Source organism: Alexandromys fortis, unplaced genomic scaffold (genome assembly GCF_014885135.2).
Source record: "Alexandromys fortis isolate MF-2015 unplaced genomic scaffold, M_Fortis_MF-2015_v1.1 scaffold_34, whole genome shotgun sequence".
In the NCBI taxonomy this organism is placed as follows: domain Eukaryota; kingdom Metazoa; phylum Chordata; class Mammalia; order Rodentia; family Cricetidae; genus Alexandromys; species Alexandromys fortis.
The window spans coordinates 8,375,244-8,391,611 of record NW_026067933.1 but is presented as its reverse complement, the minus strand read 5'-3'; the positions used below and the strand labels follow the sequence as shown (position 1 = coordinate 8,391,611).

Genomic DNA, 16,368 nt, shown 5'->3' with positions numbered 1-16,368 from the left:
AACAGAGCACCTTGTCCAGACAGCCTGCTGCAGACAAATATCACTAAAGGCGGGTTAGGGTTTGAGAAGTAATGGAATAAGCAGAATACAGAAGGGGGACTCGAATCAGCTCTCTGACGTCATTCCAGTTAACTTTACTTCAGATGATAAGAAAACTAGCAAAATGATCAAGATTTGAATTTTCCGTAGTCCACCTATTTAGCAAAATAGTCATCCTTCACAGCCTGTTTTGTGAGACACTGGAAATGTTTGTCTTCAGAGAGCAGTTGAGTGCTAACATGAGCAACGCAAGCGGCAGAGTAGGCCTTACTCAGGTGTGATGTGGGCAGCACGGGTCATCTCCAAGCGAGTGCCATTTCCGCTGAAATAGTTCTGCTCTCTCGGGGAGATTTTTATCTCTGCACAAAGGCACACTCACACAATCGCTAACCTCTCTGTTGCATTTTGTACAATAATTAAGTAAACCCAGCATGAAATTAAATGGACAAACCTGCTTCACTGAACAGTGTGTTTGCCACACCGAAGTTCTTTCGTCTGCTGCTTTAATTGGTTTTAGAAAAAGAGAAAGAGCTTTTTATCACTTCCTCTTTTTTTTCCTCAATAAAACTAATCTAGTGTGACCTTTCGCTTTCAACAATTACTGTGTTTGCTGTTTGAAAGATTCCATTTGGCTTTTCTTAATGAAAACAAAGGTTTGTGTGTAAATAGTCTTAAGCCTCTCTCCCCCTCCCCATTCCTGTTCCAGTGTCTAGGATGGACAGATTAGATACAAGGGGTTCTTTATCTACCCCTTCAAATCCAGTGTTTGGTGGAAGAGAAAACTTCTTTTTCTATAAATTAAACCGCAGTTATTCAATGCCCCGTGAAGTTGTTGGACCAGGAAAAGCATGGCTTGACGTCATCCTAAGTCTGTCAGTGGTGTTTCCAACATGGCCCAATGTCCGCCGAGACCGGCACAAAGCAGTCGCTTTTCTTGACTATGTAAAGTTCACTTATTTTCTCTAACAAGTCTATAGCACTTGCCATGTCCCAAGGCTGTGTTCCCATGGTGACAGCGCAGCGTGGGGCAATTGTTTTAGTGACACGATTTGCTCTTTTCCCATACTCCATTTCTGTGCGTACAGGAGGAAATCTAAGGTGTGTGATCCTATTGGCTGTGGCAGCACTTTAATCCTTTATCGGTTTCTAAAATAGATCACTTTGAAACCTCTGCCTCTCTTGGACCCCCAGTGGAGTGTCTTTGTTAAAACGCTTTCTTGTACTTGTTTTACTGCCATTGAAAACATGAGTGCACAGTGCATTTGTCTCCCGTTAATGAAAGTGATGTGGTGCTAAAATGTGGTTTGGCTGTAGGGTGCTTAGCCAGCTGGCTCAACTGTCAGCACTACTAAAAGAAAAAAGAAAGAAAAAAGTGGAAGCTGGAAAGGTGGTTCAGTGGTTTGGACTATCTACTGCTCTTAAAGAAGACTTGAGTTCAGGATTGGTTCCCAGCACCCACACCAGAGGCCTCACAATTACCTGCAACTTTAGTTCCAGAGGATCCTGTTCACTCTCTGGACAATGCCAGTACCTGCACTCAAAATACCCACACTAAAAAACACGCACATGCACAAAACCTAGAAGCAAAAGGAAGAAGAGGAGGAGAGGGGAGGCAGAGAGGGATGGGAGAAGGAGGATGAAGAAAGAAGAGGAGAAGGAGGACGAGAAAGAGAAGAAGGAGAGGGGACATAAGGAGGAAGAGGAGAAGTGATTGATAGTTAGGGGCAGTGGCGCCTGACTCTATGACTTTAACCCCATTGTGAGTAACTGAGATAGGAAGATAAGGGTTCTAGGCCAGGGGGGGAAAGGAAAGCAAGATCTATGGGGAAATTATACAATGAAATTTGTTGTTTACTGCCGAGAGAAGCTCGCATTCCTCAACCAGATATACCAGTAAGAATCACTGGTTTTGAAAGGGTCGTGGTAGTTTTCAGTCCCAGAGGTGGGCTCTGCCCCAGTGACTTATTTGGCCTGGTAACTATACAAAGGGGACAACCACATTCAGTGCAAAAGAACCCAGTAAGACAAATCATTGGTCTCTCCTGGTAATAGATCAGGAACCTATAGATGTTTGAGGTAGTTCAAGTTCACCAGGACGTCTGTGAGTGTCACAGTCTCTTTGCGAGTGCACATTGGGCTGTTGTCAACAATTAGTGCTCATGTTTAAGAAGGATTCTACAGTCAACACAAGGATTTTTATGTATGTTACTCGATTTAAATCTTATGTGGCCCTTGGAGGTTAGGAGGTCAGTGAGTATTGTCCCCATTAATAAATAAATCAGCCAGCAGGTTTAAGAAGATTGACTTAATTGTCTTGGTGTCCCCCAGAGAGCTAATAGCAAACTGAAACTCAGACTCAACTCTCCTGAGTCCAAATTCCATGCAATTCACTGAGTTAGTGTTTCTCTTTCATTTAATGAATATAAAAATACTTTTCAAAATAGTGAAACTTTCTATCATGTGACAATAGATTCTACACCCTTATTTGAGTGAAATAGGTCTAAACTTTTTTATTTTATTATTTTTAAAAGAGAAAATAAACTATCTTTTTTCATTTTACATAGCAATCCCAATTCCACTCCCTCCCCTCCACCTTCTTCCCCACCCCACCTCACCCCCATCCACTCCTCTGAGAGGGTAAGGCATATTGCTTTGGGAAAGGTTCAAGACTCTCCTTACTATATTTAGGCCGAGCAAAGTATACATCCAAAGAGAAAGGGTTCCCCAAAAACCAGTACATGCAGTAGGAATTAATCCTGCTGCTATTGCCAGTGGTCCCACAGTCTACCCCAGCCATACAACTGTCACCCGCATTCAGAGGATCTACTTTGGTCCTATGCTGGTTTTTCCATCTGAATGGAGTTGGTGAGTTCCCATTAGCTCAGGTAAACTGTTTCAGTGGGTGTCTCCATCATGGTCTTGACCTGTTTGCTTATATTCTCACTTCTCCCACTCTTCAACTGGACTTTGGGAGCTCAGCCCAGTGCTCCACTATGGGTCTCTGCCTCTGTTTCCATCAGTTGCTGGATGAAGGTTCTATGGTGACATTTAAGATATTCATTAGTCTGGCTACAGGGCAAGGTCAGCTCAGTCACCCTCTCCTCTACTGCTTAGGATCTTAGCTGGGGTCATCCTTGTGGGTTCCTGGAAATTTCTCTAGAGTCAGGATTCTTGCTAGCCCCATTATGACTCCCTCAATTAAGATATTTCTTTCCTCTGTTCTTCCTCCATCTCAATTATCCCATTCCCTCAAGTTCTCCTCCCACCTCCCCTCTTCCCTCCTCTTCTCCTTCTGCCCTCCCTTCTTCCCCCACCCCCATAATCCCAATTTTATCAGATGATCTTATCTATTTCACTCTAAACATTTTTAAGTTTTATTTTAACTCTGTGTGTGTGTGTGTGTGTGTGTGTGTGTGTGCAGGTGTGAGTGTGAGTACCTGTGGAGTCAAGAAGACAGCGGATCCCAGGAGCCAGAGTTATAAGCCATGTGGGTGTTGGTAACTGGGCTCGGGCTCTCTAGAACAGTAAGTGCTCTTAACCACTGAGCCATCTCTCTAGCCCTGCTCTAAACTTTCTTCAAACATTTAAAATTTGATATGCTTTCCCCTGGTCATTTTATATAAGTTTTTTGCACATGCATAGATTCTATAGAAAGAAGTGCCCTATTCGATGCTGGAACGGGACTACTTCTGGCTGTCCTGGGGGTTTGTCTTATCCTAGAGCTGTGCTCAAGGTGCATGTGGCAATAGGGGTGCTTCAAAAGTCATTTCTGAAAATTCAATTCAAAGAGAGAGGAGAGCAGGAACCTCATAAAAAGAAGAAGTCGTTCAAGATGAGCCACAGCGAGATTTAGAGACTTGAACTGATTCTGCGAACATGAGAACAAGTATGCGGGTTACAGGTAAGGAACTAGACATCACTGTCTCGGCACCAAGGACATATAGAAAGGAGTACCACTCTGGGCCAATCCAATCAACCTGGTGCCCCAGCCAGCTAAAGGTTGGCCTATTCCCTTCTCTCGGTAGCTTACTGCAAGCCAATCCCATTGTGCTAGTGTGAGGTCAGATTTCCCTCCTTTCTTCTCGTCATTTGGCCCAGCATCCAGACGTACTCGTGTTGATGGTGTTCATACCTTATTCTCAAGTAGTATTTCCCCGAGATGCACACATTGATGGTTATTCTATAGGAAAGGTACTTCAGGGCACATAGGAGGTGCTTGTGTTAACACGCTGTCTCAGGAAGGGTCTCTAAAAAGACTCCCAAGTTGCTAGTGATGAAATTAGTTGAATTTCGGTCCATCCAGCTTTTCTCACATTTCCTAGACGCTATTCCCCCCGTTTCCTGCGGATATCCTGTGGGGTTGGTTTGACGCTTTCTGAGACAGAATTTTGGCCTGAATTCTATAGAGAAGGGCTCAGATTCTCTAAGTAAAGTGTAATGCCACCACAGCAGCCACCACGTCTCTTGTCTGTTGCTAACGCCCTCACTGCACGGCTTCTGTCTAGCTAGCAGCCTGTACCTCACGCTGTCATTGGTGAACTCTCCTGTGGCTGCCTGGCTACAAACACTTGTCAGATCTTGTCAACTAGAGTGCTGCTTTAATAAATACTACCCACCTTTGCTTCTTTCTATTCTGTTTTGTCACAGTCGTGAATGAGTGGCATCCCACAACCTGAATGGGGGTAAGGGGATCGTAGTGTGATTTCTAGCTGGTCTTTGGAGAAGCAGAGCCGTCAGTCACTAGTTCTTACCTCTATGGAAAGATCAGACCAAAGAGGGTATCCTGTCTCTTTAAGTCTTCTGAATGCCCTGATCTACTGTCTCCTCTTGCCTTATATTCCTCTCTCCACCCAGCCATATCCCTCCCTGTCGCCACCTCCCTAGTCCTAGGAATAAAGGTGTGTGACTCCCAAATACTGGGATTAAAGGTGTGTGTGCCGCGACCGCCTGGCCTCTATGGCTAACTAGTGGCACCTCACACTCTGACCCACAGACAAGCTTTATTTGTTATAGCACAAACAAAATGTCACCACTGGGGACAAATGGGCAGTCGCTGGCTTTTGCTTTAGCATCTCCGTGGCAGGCAGAAGCTCCTATCCATCTTCATATTTGCAGTAACTGGGCCTGGCGCTAACACTCATTGGGTGGGAAGTAGATTTTGTGTCAGATAGAATTTGCTTAGCTTTGTGGCTTAGACCCTTCTTGAAGCTTAGCTCCCCTCGTATAAATCAGCAATGACAAATACCCCCTGAGTCTTTACAGGCTAGAACGAGATCGTTGGCATTTGAGCTGCTCTTTGTGCCTAAGGAAATGAAGTTCTCACTCATGCCATTTTATTAGAAATCATATTTTGTCACTTGCATGCCTGCCGAACTGAGCTGATTCTTCACATGTATTCTTCTACTTAATAACTAGTCAATATCAACAATGAAAGTTTTAAACCTCGCTTCCCTGGCTTAATAAAGCTACACTTACTTTAAATACAAAAAGTAAGCCGCCTCTATTTTTATTCTTCCTGCTTTGATATCAGTTCCTCTTTTATTGTCACAGCTGCTGGGATTGCTCTTACTGTATCTATGTTTTCAACTCTAAAAGCAGTTTTCATATCCAATGCTGGTGGTAACATATTCTCTTAAGTCAGTACTCATCGCGAGCTCTTTGATGGTTATGAATCAAGAAGGATTCAGTCTTTCGGCTCTCTATTCTTCTGTTGTAATATCCTAGGAGATCCTAAGCCTGAAAAAATGAGTTCTGGAGGGGACATGCATTGCGGGCCTCCCTTCCCCCACCCTTAGCTATTACCTAAGCCCACAAGGCACATGTGAGTGCTTCTCCCATAAATCAAGCCCTGGAGCTCTTTAATCTCTTCTCTCTGTCATTCTCTGAATTCCCTCCAACCTGTGAGTAAGGCCTGCGCCCTTCCTAGACCTAACCAACAAGTTGTCCTTTCAAGCCCCAAAGTGACCCGTGAGATTTATGTGCTTCTCTGTTGAATTACCCTGTGTGCCTGACCCAGATCAATAGATTGCCCCTAGTGCTTCTGGAAATATGATAAGGATAAGGTTTGTCTGCATTCATTTCTTCCACGGGTTCTCGGAATATAAAGAAGCACCTTCTTTCAGGTATTCCTCTTTCTAGAAATATATCTGACCTTCTCGCCTTAAATTCCATGAGATACTGTAAGGGAAGCAGTTGGTGGACATACTCAGTATGGAAAACAAAGTTGCAGGGCTGGGCTGTCTCTATTAGGAGCTGTTCTTTGTCCATAAGAAAAATAGTAATAGGTTTTGATAGCTCTCTCCTCCAAGTAACAACCTGTCTAATAAATAACTATTCATTAAGTCTTGGTATGAAAAATTGTATTTATGTTTGCACTTCTTTCCTAAGGCTAATGATTGGTCTTTTGAACAAAATGTTGATGTTTTAAACATTCCTGATGCTAACTCAAGTTAACTATGTCAAATCGGGTAATGTGTAAAAGTCCTCAAGTAACTATATAATTGTTCAAAATAATGTAATGTGCTCTCGGGTCCTAATGATTGCGTCTTCAGGGAATTTCTTTGAAATGAATTTACTTGTGTACAGGGTTCAACCAGGCAAGAAGAATGAAAAGGAATTTCCCAGCCAAACAGCAAAAGGAATGTATCGATGGGGCAGTTATATTAGCTCTCTGGAGACGAGACCTTGGCATTGGTATTTTTCAAAGCATTCCGTGCGATTCTAAAAGTGAATCATTACAAAAGGCAGTGTTAAGCAATTCAACAGGCTTAGCCACTAAACTCCAAACGGCTTTCTTTTCGTCAAACACCCATACTGGGCCTGAAGTCAGTAATAAGACGATTATGCATGAGAGTTTTCAGAATAAGGACATAAGCAAGATCCCCTTTCCTTTTCTCTAAAATTCAGTCTGTTGGGATAGCGCATCTTCTCATCCCTGCCTTGGTTGTGTCCTGAAATGCTTACACTCCCTTTCAGCCGGCTCAACCCCCCCCCCGCCCCGAAAATGAGCACCCTAAAAATCAGACGTCTTGGAAAAGATCATCTACGTTCGCTGTGTTCTTGTGTGCGCCTTCTAAAGTTGCCAGCCTTCCTGCTGACCTGTGCAGTGTTAATGACCGTTTCATTTTGTTTTCCCTCTCCCTTTCAGGGAAATGATATTGACCCTGAAGCGGTCAAAGGTGAAGTGCTGAGAGTTGGAAATCGGAGCTGCGAGAGCATATACTGGCACTCCGAAGCTGTTTTATGTACGGTCCCCAACGACCTGCTGAAACTGAACAGCGAGCTAAATATAGAGGTGGGGTTCCTGCGTGCCTTTCATGATGTAAATAAGGATGCCAGTGCAATTATGTCACCAGGAGGCTTAAAATAAATCATTAAGGCTCATTTGTGTGTTGACTTTGGCTCATCAGCTCAGCCTCAGTTCCTAGCTGTGATTTGGGAAATGTTGAAGGCTTTTTTTGTTGTTGTTGTTACACTGTCTCTTTCCCCTGGGTTAGAAGTGTAGTCTCAGAAGCCGTCGTACCAACACTACTTCTCCGCCATCCCATACTCTTGCCAACATGGGCTGTCATTCTCAGAAGGCACAAGGACAAACGCAAGAGAGCCCCTTCTTCCGCTTTTCACCCAGCCAAGAGGCCTTCCCGCGTCAGTGGTCCCAGCGCATGGAACGCTGTACATAAAAGCAGATAGAGATATGTCTGCATGGCAGAGGAAGGTGGAAACTCAATTGTTGAATACTATCTTCCTCCACGTACACGGCTAAATCAGACAACACAGGACAAGAATATGCCTTCATTATTTTTAATATTCTATTGTGATATAGCTTGCATACCATACAATTTGCCAATTGAAGTATACAATTCAATAGACTAGATATGGCGTGATTGTTAATTTCTTTAAATATTGGTAACACACGTATATCATAAAATTTGCCTTTTTATTAATTTTAAATGTACAATTCAGAGACATGAGTTGTATTTGTCATATGAGTAACGATCAGTGTTGTATAACTCAAAAACCTTCCCAAGCAGATGCTATGTATCCAGTGAACAAGAATGCCATACCCTAATCTCCAACAGCCCATGTAACCTCTAATCTTTCGTTCTCTATGAATTTGCTGATCTAGGTATTTCATGCAGGTCAAATCATACCATATTTGTATTTTGGCATCTGGCTCATTTTACTTGGCAAGTGTTTTGTAGTTCATTCCATTTTATGGCTGATTGATGTCTTACTTTATATATACCAGATATTGCTTGCCCAAGAAAAAGTAGTTTTCAGGGGCTTCTGAAGTCTTCTGAAAGTGTTAGGAAATGGAAATGTACAAAAGAATTACAAAATCTGAGACTGAATGTGGACACTAGAGGAGAAATTTCAAAATGACCTTTAATCTTAAAAAAATCACAAAGCCCTGGGGCTGGAAGAAATGCTGACGAGATTATTATCAAAGTGAAATAAAGATAACACGGGGCTTTATTATCCTATTATAATATGATTTTCCTTCCTATGAGAAATCTTTTCTGCTATGCACTCCGCCCTCCACAAATGGGGCATAATTACTTTTTATTGGTTCATACTTCTGTGGTATCATTAGAATAGTTGACCTAGCCATTTCCCTTCATATATACTTTAGTTCCTCAAGATCAAAGACTATTATTGTTTATCTAAGTATCATAGCTGTGCTTCAGTTAATCAATATTTCCTAATTACCCAAACACTGGGGCAAAATTGAGGAATTTCTTGTTCTGAATGTCATAATGCAACTTCTAGAATGGTGACCATGAGGTGCTAATGGGATCACAGAGGAACTTTGGTTCCACATAGATAGTATATTTTGTATCAAGCTTGGCCAAATTCTTACTTTCCCTTCTCATTTTTTTTCTAGTGGAAGCAAGCAATCTCTTCGACTGTCCTTGGAAAAGTGATCATTCAACCAGATCAGAATTTCACAGGATTGATTGTCGGTGTGGTCTCAATATCACTAATCCTTTTATTATTACTCGGGCTCTTCCTGTGGCTGAGAAAGAGGAAGCATATTAAAGGTGTATATTTTGGTATTGTCTAAGAAACTGCCGTAGAAGTACAGTAATTATATTTAATATTGCCATGGGGACATATGGGTTGTATAGTAAACATTTATATAGCCTGTGACTTCTGGGCGCGGAGACCTGTGATAACCAAGTCTTTAACAAGTTTTCTCTCTCTGTTTTAAGATCTGGGCAGTGAATTAGTTCGCTATGACGCAAGAGTACACACTCCTCATTTGGATAGGCTTGTAAGTGCCCGAAGTGTGAGTCCAACTACAGAGATGGTTTCAAATGAGTCTGTAGACTACAGAGCTACTTTTCCAGAAGGTATAATTCAGTTTACTATCCTGAGAAATATCTATACATAGACCTCTTTGAACTATGGCATTGTTCTTGCTTTTTGCTTTTTCCTCACATTTTTATACAAGTAGGAAAAAAAAAGGTTGACCTTTGCCAAAAGAATACTTAACTTGATGCAGAATTGCATGGCCTTCACTTTAAAATCAAACTCATGCAGGTATCATATTGGAATTTTAGCATCTGCCAGCTTTCTGATCACACACAGCCAGATTCCCATTAGAATCATTTGAGCAGTCACTTCTCTCAGGGCAATGCTTAAAAAAATCTAGACGCTCTCTATAACCATTCAGGAAGAGTATAGTTATAAAATACTTCTATTTAAATATAAATTTAAAATGCTATATTTGGGAGAAAAAAACACTTTTGAATTATACCATTAGTAGTAGCTTTTGAAGCTTTTTCAATGAGCATGGCTTTTACCCACAGCCATCTATGACCCAAATATATTTTGAGTCTTATCCAAGAAAAACCTCCAGTGGTGCTATTCATCAACATCATCTGCTTTGCAAAACAGCAGCCCAAAGAATGGGCAGGTTGGCCAGAGCATTGCACATTGTTTTATTTAAACTCGTCTTGCACAAAGCAAAAGGTTCATATTGTATCAGGGCCATTATCTTTAGAAGTTCCAGGACATGAGTCAAGTGCAAGCATTTCCCTGTTGAATATTTACCACTGGGTAAATAAAGTGAGTCACAGACAGTTGTGGATACCGAGGAGTCAGAGGCTGCTCATCAGGCAAAGCCACCAGCACTGAGACAGGCAGCTCTCGAAGGTTCTCACCGCTTGTTGCCCTTCCTGAGACTTAGGTGGGTTCTCTGGAGATTGTTCAATGCCCCAAGTGACTCTAGTCACTGTTGGAAAGAAATCCAATCCTTTAAGAATGTGAACAAATCAAGCTTAGTGCATGCTGTTAAAAGTTAGATGTAATTAGTCTTTCTTATCCATGTTTAATAGCTCTAACCTGGGATTACTGAGGTTTGCAACTAATTGCTTCTTAAAAAAGCTATCCTCAGTGGGAGAGATGACTGCCTATGGAAAGTTTGCAGCCCCAGAAAGAGGACTTGAACTCCCGAGTTTGTATCTACAGAGCTCACGTAAAAGTCACATGACCTGGACCTGTCGGGCACCAATCCTAAGAGTCCATTGGCTGAGCAGCTGCAAATTCAGTTAGGGAAATAAGGTGGAAGTGATTGAGGAAGACACCCAATACTGACCTCTGACCTCCACACACATGCACAGTGTATATACACACACAAGCACGCACATAGGGTTTTTTTCATCTTTAAATTGTGTGATGTGTGTGTGTGCGTGTGTGTGTGTGTGTGTGTTTATGCACACATCTGTGTGTATGGCCAGAGGAAAGTTCTGTGGCGATGGTTCTCTCCCTCCACCTTTACGTGGATTCCAGGTACCAAATTTAGCTCACTAGGCTTGTAAGCAATTACATTTACCTCCTGAGCCAGCTTGCTTTCTCACTTTTAAAATTATTATTGTTGTTATTATTATTACTGTGTGCATGTGTGTGTGCGTGCATGTGTTCATGCCTGCATGTGTAATATATGTAAGATTTCTTAATCTTCTACATTCCTCACTTGCCAAACATTTGTCACCGTGGCTAAGAAAACAAACTCCTCCCTCCTGCTTGCTTTGAATCTGCTTCTTGGAGACAGGAAAAGTTAAATGGGCAAAAGAGGGATACCCAAAGGGAAGATCAGTAGGGCTTCAGGATCCAAACCTGTCCCACAGCAAGTGCAGACCTTTTTTTCTGTAGCTGGGGAGGACAATTTTACCCATGGAAACCCAGAAGTCTGGGTCTACATGAATGCTCTATATTGGCGTCTCTGTGTACTTGAATTTAACAAAGGCTCCGCTCCGTCTGTAGAACTTCCCTTCAGGAGGACCTTTGTTCCCTAGGCCCTTGGGAACTTACAGCTCTGCTCTCTGGGTGCAAAGGTCTGGAAAGTGAGAAGGAAGGAGCTGGTTTAGAGAAGCCCCATTTGCCTGTGTGATCGCTGGGGAAGGTTGGAGAACCTGATTCCTTGCCATTGAAGAAGCAGCCAGGAAATGGAGTCTTCCTTTTTTTTATTTACCCAACCAGCTTTGGAGGAGCCTCTTAAATGGTCTAGAGCCTTCCATTGAGGTTGCATTTTTTTTTTATTTGTGTTACTGATTATTATGACCCTAAAGGCCCCTCCGAAACATTTCTGGAGGCAGTCTGAGACTTACTGCCTGGCTAAGTATTATTAACAGAAAGATGTACTGAGGAAAACACTAAACATGCATAAGTGGGGTTAGACATGGCATCATCAGCTTTGCTGTGTTCTGATTCTCTTCTTTGTTTGCAAGCAAACAATATCGTGTGATGGAGAACCGCTCACCTAACCTTCCCTTCATCTCACACGCGCAAACACACATGCACGCATGCATGCACACATGAGCCCAAGCACACCCACCCTGCCAGCCAGATGCTGTGATCCTGGTGTCCCACCGTTGATGTGGGTGATGGTTGCCATTGGGAAGGGTAAAGCAGCGAGTGGCTTCTGTCTCATTTGGGATTAAGAGCACTCAGTGCCACAGCCCCTTGACTTTGGCATGAAAGTGCCATTCCTTTGCAAAAGAAATCTTACTAGAAGTTTTCACAGTGCTTTGGTTGTAAAGATAGGCTAATGGGAAACAGCCATGCTCAAATCTCCTCAAATGAACAGTGATATAGCACACTAACACAGTCCGAACTGTCTGCTCTTAGTAGCCATAACACTCTGTGACCACTACCACAAGCTGAGAACTTACCACTGTGGTGCAAGGCTCTTGGTTCTGAGAATGTAGCACTCTGTATTTCCAGCAATATACAATTATAGATACATGTTGAAACGGCATAACCCAAAATTTTTAAATCAAAAATCATTTTAAAACTCTATGAGAGGGGCTGGAGAGATAGCTCAGTGGTTAAGAGCATTGCCTGTTCTCCCAAAGGTCCTGAGTTCAATTCCCAGCAACCACATGGTGGCTCACAACCATCTGTAATGAGATCTGGTGCGGTGCCTCTTCTGACCTACAGGCATACACGCAGACAGAATATTGTATACATAATAAATAAGTAAATATTTTTTTAAAAAAACCTGTATGAGAGCTGTGTGTGTGTGTGTTGCTGACGCGTGAGTGTGTAGATGTGTGTCCCTGTGTCTACATGTGGAGGCCAGAGTAAGATGTCACATGCTTTCTTTATCACCCTTGGCCTTATTCCCTTAGGACAAGGTCTGTCACTGTTCCTGGAGCTCTCCTTATTTGTCAGCCTGACTGGAAGCTCTTAGGATCCACCTGCCTTGGCTCCCCAGTGCTATTTTGCTTATGTGGGAACTGGGGATATTTGAACTCACATCCTCCTGCATGTAAAGCAAGTGTTCCTACCTACTGAACCATCTCCCCAGCCCTTAAGACTTAGGACACTTTGAAGTATCAGGTTTAAAAGTTTTATATTTTCCATTTCAAATTTCAGATTGATCAGGGATGACCAACCAATAAAGTCCATGCCAGAACTTCAAAATCTAAGAAAATTCAAATTCTGAACAATTTCTGATTCCAAGTATTTTTGAAATGGGTATTCAGCTTGTACTAATTATATGTATTTTGCTACACATTTTTCTTGTCTAGGAATTCATGTAGGTCTCCATAATATTAATAATTTCCATATAAGTGGTCATCTCAGAGAGCATTTTTTTTCATTTTCTTTATCACTGGGCAATTGCTTAACCGCTTTTACTACTTCTGGTTCTTTTTCTTTTTAATATATTTTTATTAATTCTTTAAGAATTTTATACAATATGTTTTGATTATTTTACCCTCACTCCTCCCCCTGACTTCCTACCACCACACATATTTTATTTCCTCTTTTTTCTTTTTAATAACTAATATAGTCCAATATGTGCTGCCAAAATACTCCTGGGGGTGGGGCCATATAGTCGAGCATGGTCCTAACTGGGGCCTTCACCCTTAAGGAAAATTTATTCTTTTCCCTAGAAGCCATCACTTTTCCACACTGCTTCTAATTTTTAAAGGTGGAATACATTTAAAAATGAACTTCAAGCATAACTTTTTGCTATTAATCGAACAAGAAATACCCAAGGACACCAATAGGACCAACAAGCTTTCCTAGTTAACACTGCCTACTTTAAAGAACATTCCTAAGCACTTTATAAACTGTGTTTCTATATAGATATCTATGCATATGTAACCTTTTCCTAATTCGTTACCATTTTTTCTCAAGACACTCCTTTGTAAAGGTCTCATTGAACTCAGTGATTTCCTTAATGTTAAAATCCACATTTCGCTACTTTAGTGATCCCCTTTGCCACCCCTGATGCCTGCTTCAGGGGGTGAGGTTTCACAGCTGTGCCTATGTGCTTTATCTTGCAGACCAGCTTCCCAACTCCTCTCAGAATGGAGCGTGCAGACAAGTACAGTATCCTCTGACAGATCTCTCCCCCATCCTCACGAGCGGAGATTCTGATCTATCCAGCCCATTACTACAAAATACTGTCCACATTGACCTCAGCGCTCTAAATCCAGAGCTGGTCCAGGCAGTTCAGCATGTAGTGATTGGGCCCAGTAGCCTGATGGTGCATTTCAATGAAGTCATAGGAAGAGGTAAGTGTTTCCACTCAGCTCTCTGTTAAATACAATTTTCCAGGAAGTCTTTTATCTCCTGGTTTGCAGATTAGGAACTTAGGCAATGCCAAGGGCCCCTGACAGAGCACTGATAATGAGGGGTTCGAGTTTAGTCCTGCAGAAATGCAGACTTACAGCACGTCCTAGGAGACCTTCCTGTGCACGGAAGCTACTGGATAACATCCCAACGTGGGAGTAAACAACCCCATTTCTCCCTCGTATTTCTCACACTAACTACAGTTGCCTGGAAAGTGCCACTCACCTACTCATAAAAATCAGGCCAATTTCTTCGCTCCTTTGCCCCTCCCACCTTTTCTATGAGAGCAGTAGCAAAGTCTATGAAGTCCTAGTGTAGAGACACCTGCGCACTGCTGGACAGCATCAGGCGGCAGGGAATTTATAGCCCTGCCCTGATCCGAGGCAACATATATTATCTCCACAGTGCACTCCAATTTTCTTCACACAGAGAACGACTGTTTGCAATAAGCTAGCCAGAGCATCAATAGCTGCAAGCATAAACACTATTGGAGGAAATATTTGTCAGGAGAAACAAACCAACCAGAAGCGATGACGTAAAGTCTCCTCTAAAATCCCTCTACACTTAGTACTGAATGACTCCTGGTCCCTTTTATTCTAAATGCTTTACAAGAAGCTATACAGGCATCTGTCAGCGTTCTGCCGGAGAAACTGACAGGGCTACTGGCCATGTGTGAGCGCTGGTCCTCCGCAGCATCCTCTCACACTCCAGAGCTGAGCTGTGAGTGAGTTGCTTCGCCCTGAAAAGTGGCCTCTGTGCACAAGTGTGCATCTGCGTTTTATTACTAGCCTGTAAATCCAGTAAGTGTGCCTGTGCTGGAGTATACAGCTTCACTAATTGTCTTCTCGCTCCAGGCGTTGTAAAATCAGAACTTTTTTTTATCATGGACGGTGTTAACATGGTCATTATTTCTCTGACGTCGTAGTCATTAAGAAGCCATCAATATTAACTACTCCGTATTTATTATGTGTTTTTCAAGGGAAATTGTGATCACTCGTGAGCATGGGCTTATCGTATTCATCTTCGTGACCTATGGGTAGCCCCATGCCTGATACTCACATACTGAGCACTCAGGACAGCTTGCATGACTCCATGAATTAATTGAATGACTTACACAGCTATCAGGCATTTGACACCTCTGGGAAAAATTACTGCCGCTGTTGAAAGGCTACTATCGGGGAAGTGAGTGGGTAAAGTCAGAGGGAAGGGCATGCGGTGACTCAGAGGGGATCTACTTCATTTAGGCAACTGCCTCTTGATTCCTGCCAGCCCAACTTACATATTAACCAGTGACTAACAGGGGAAATCCGTGCTCTAGAACACCTAATTTATAATCATTTATTAGAATGTAAAGGCCTTATTTTATGTTTATTCAAGTGGATAAAATTATTTACATGTTTTCTTAAATAGTATTTGGTCCTTAAAAATAATCAACCTCTTTCATGCAGAAGCTATTATTCTGTTCGGTGATACCACAATGATTCAATGTTTTAATAGATTACCCTTTAAAAAAACATATTGCCATATGTTAAATAATCATATTACTTATACCGTGGAAAGAAATGTATTGCATCTCTATTTATATCCAAACACATGTACCGCACAAAGTGACATTGTTAATAAAAGTGTCATCAGAAATGTTACTTCTTTTGTCTTACAGAGGAAGGAGATTAAGGTCCTAATAAATAATTATTATATAAGCCAGTATCATATAACTTTAACAAAGTTCTCTTTTTTAATAGGGCATTTTGGCTGTGTTTATCATGGGACGCTGTTGGACAATGATGGCAAGAAAATTCACTGTGCTGTGAAATCCTTGAATAGTAAGTTGCAGTTAATGGTGGCGGGCACATTTGTGGTTTACAAACTGACAGTGTATAATCAAGTGTTGATTTACACTTTCCCTTGTGGGGAAAAAAGTCATCTACTGTTGAAATTGTGGAATTAATCCTGGAAATTTGTTTAGTCTAAACACTTACTGAGATAGTCCCTCCGAAAATACCCCACAGACAACTAACAAGTAAGGGAGGAGGAGCAGTGGGTCTCTCGGATGAACTGAGTATCACTTAGCCACGTTAGAACTTGTAAAATTTGTTTTGCAAATGACATTTGTGGAAACTATTGGAAGCACGTTGGCACATACCATAGTAATGACTCATTTTGCCCAGAGACACTGCCATAATTACTTTTTAACCACAACTTCCATTTAAAAAAAAAAAAAGATTAAAAGCTGAAGTAATA

At 42.0% G+C, this 16,368-nt stretch overlaps 1 protein-coding gene across 4 annotated transcripts in view; it reads left to right on the top strand.

The window, feature by feature from the left end:
• The window catches only part of Met (MET proto-oncogene, receptor tyrosine kinase), a 110,516-nt gene that overhangs the window by 75,972 nt on the left and 18,176 nt on the right, over positions 1 to 16,368 (top strand). For all 4 annotated transcript variants that reach the window (XM_050145881.1, XM_050145879.1, XM_050145880.1 and 1 more), the window contains 5 exons: positions 7,187 to 7,333; positions 8,924 to 9,080; positions 9,252 to 9,392; positions 13,839 to 14,069; positions 15,870 to 15,950. In XM_050145881.1, the coding sequence (XP_050001838.1) occupies positions 7,187 to 7,333; positions 8,924 to 9,080; positions 9,252 to 9,392; positions 13,839 to 14,069; positions 15,870 to 15,950 (757 nt within the window). The remainder of the gene's footprint in view (positions 1 to 7,186; positions 7,334 to 8,923; positions 9,081 to 9,251; positions 9,393 to 13,838; positions 14,070 to 15,869; positions 15,951 to 16,368) is intronic.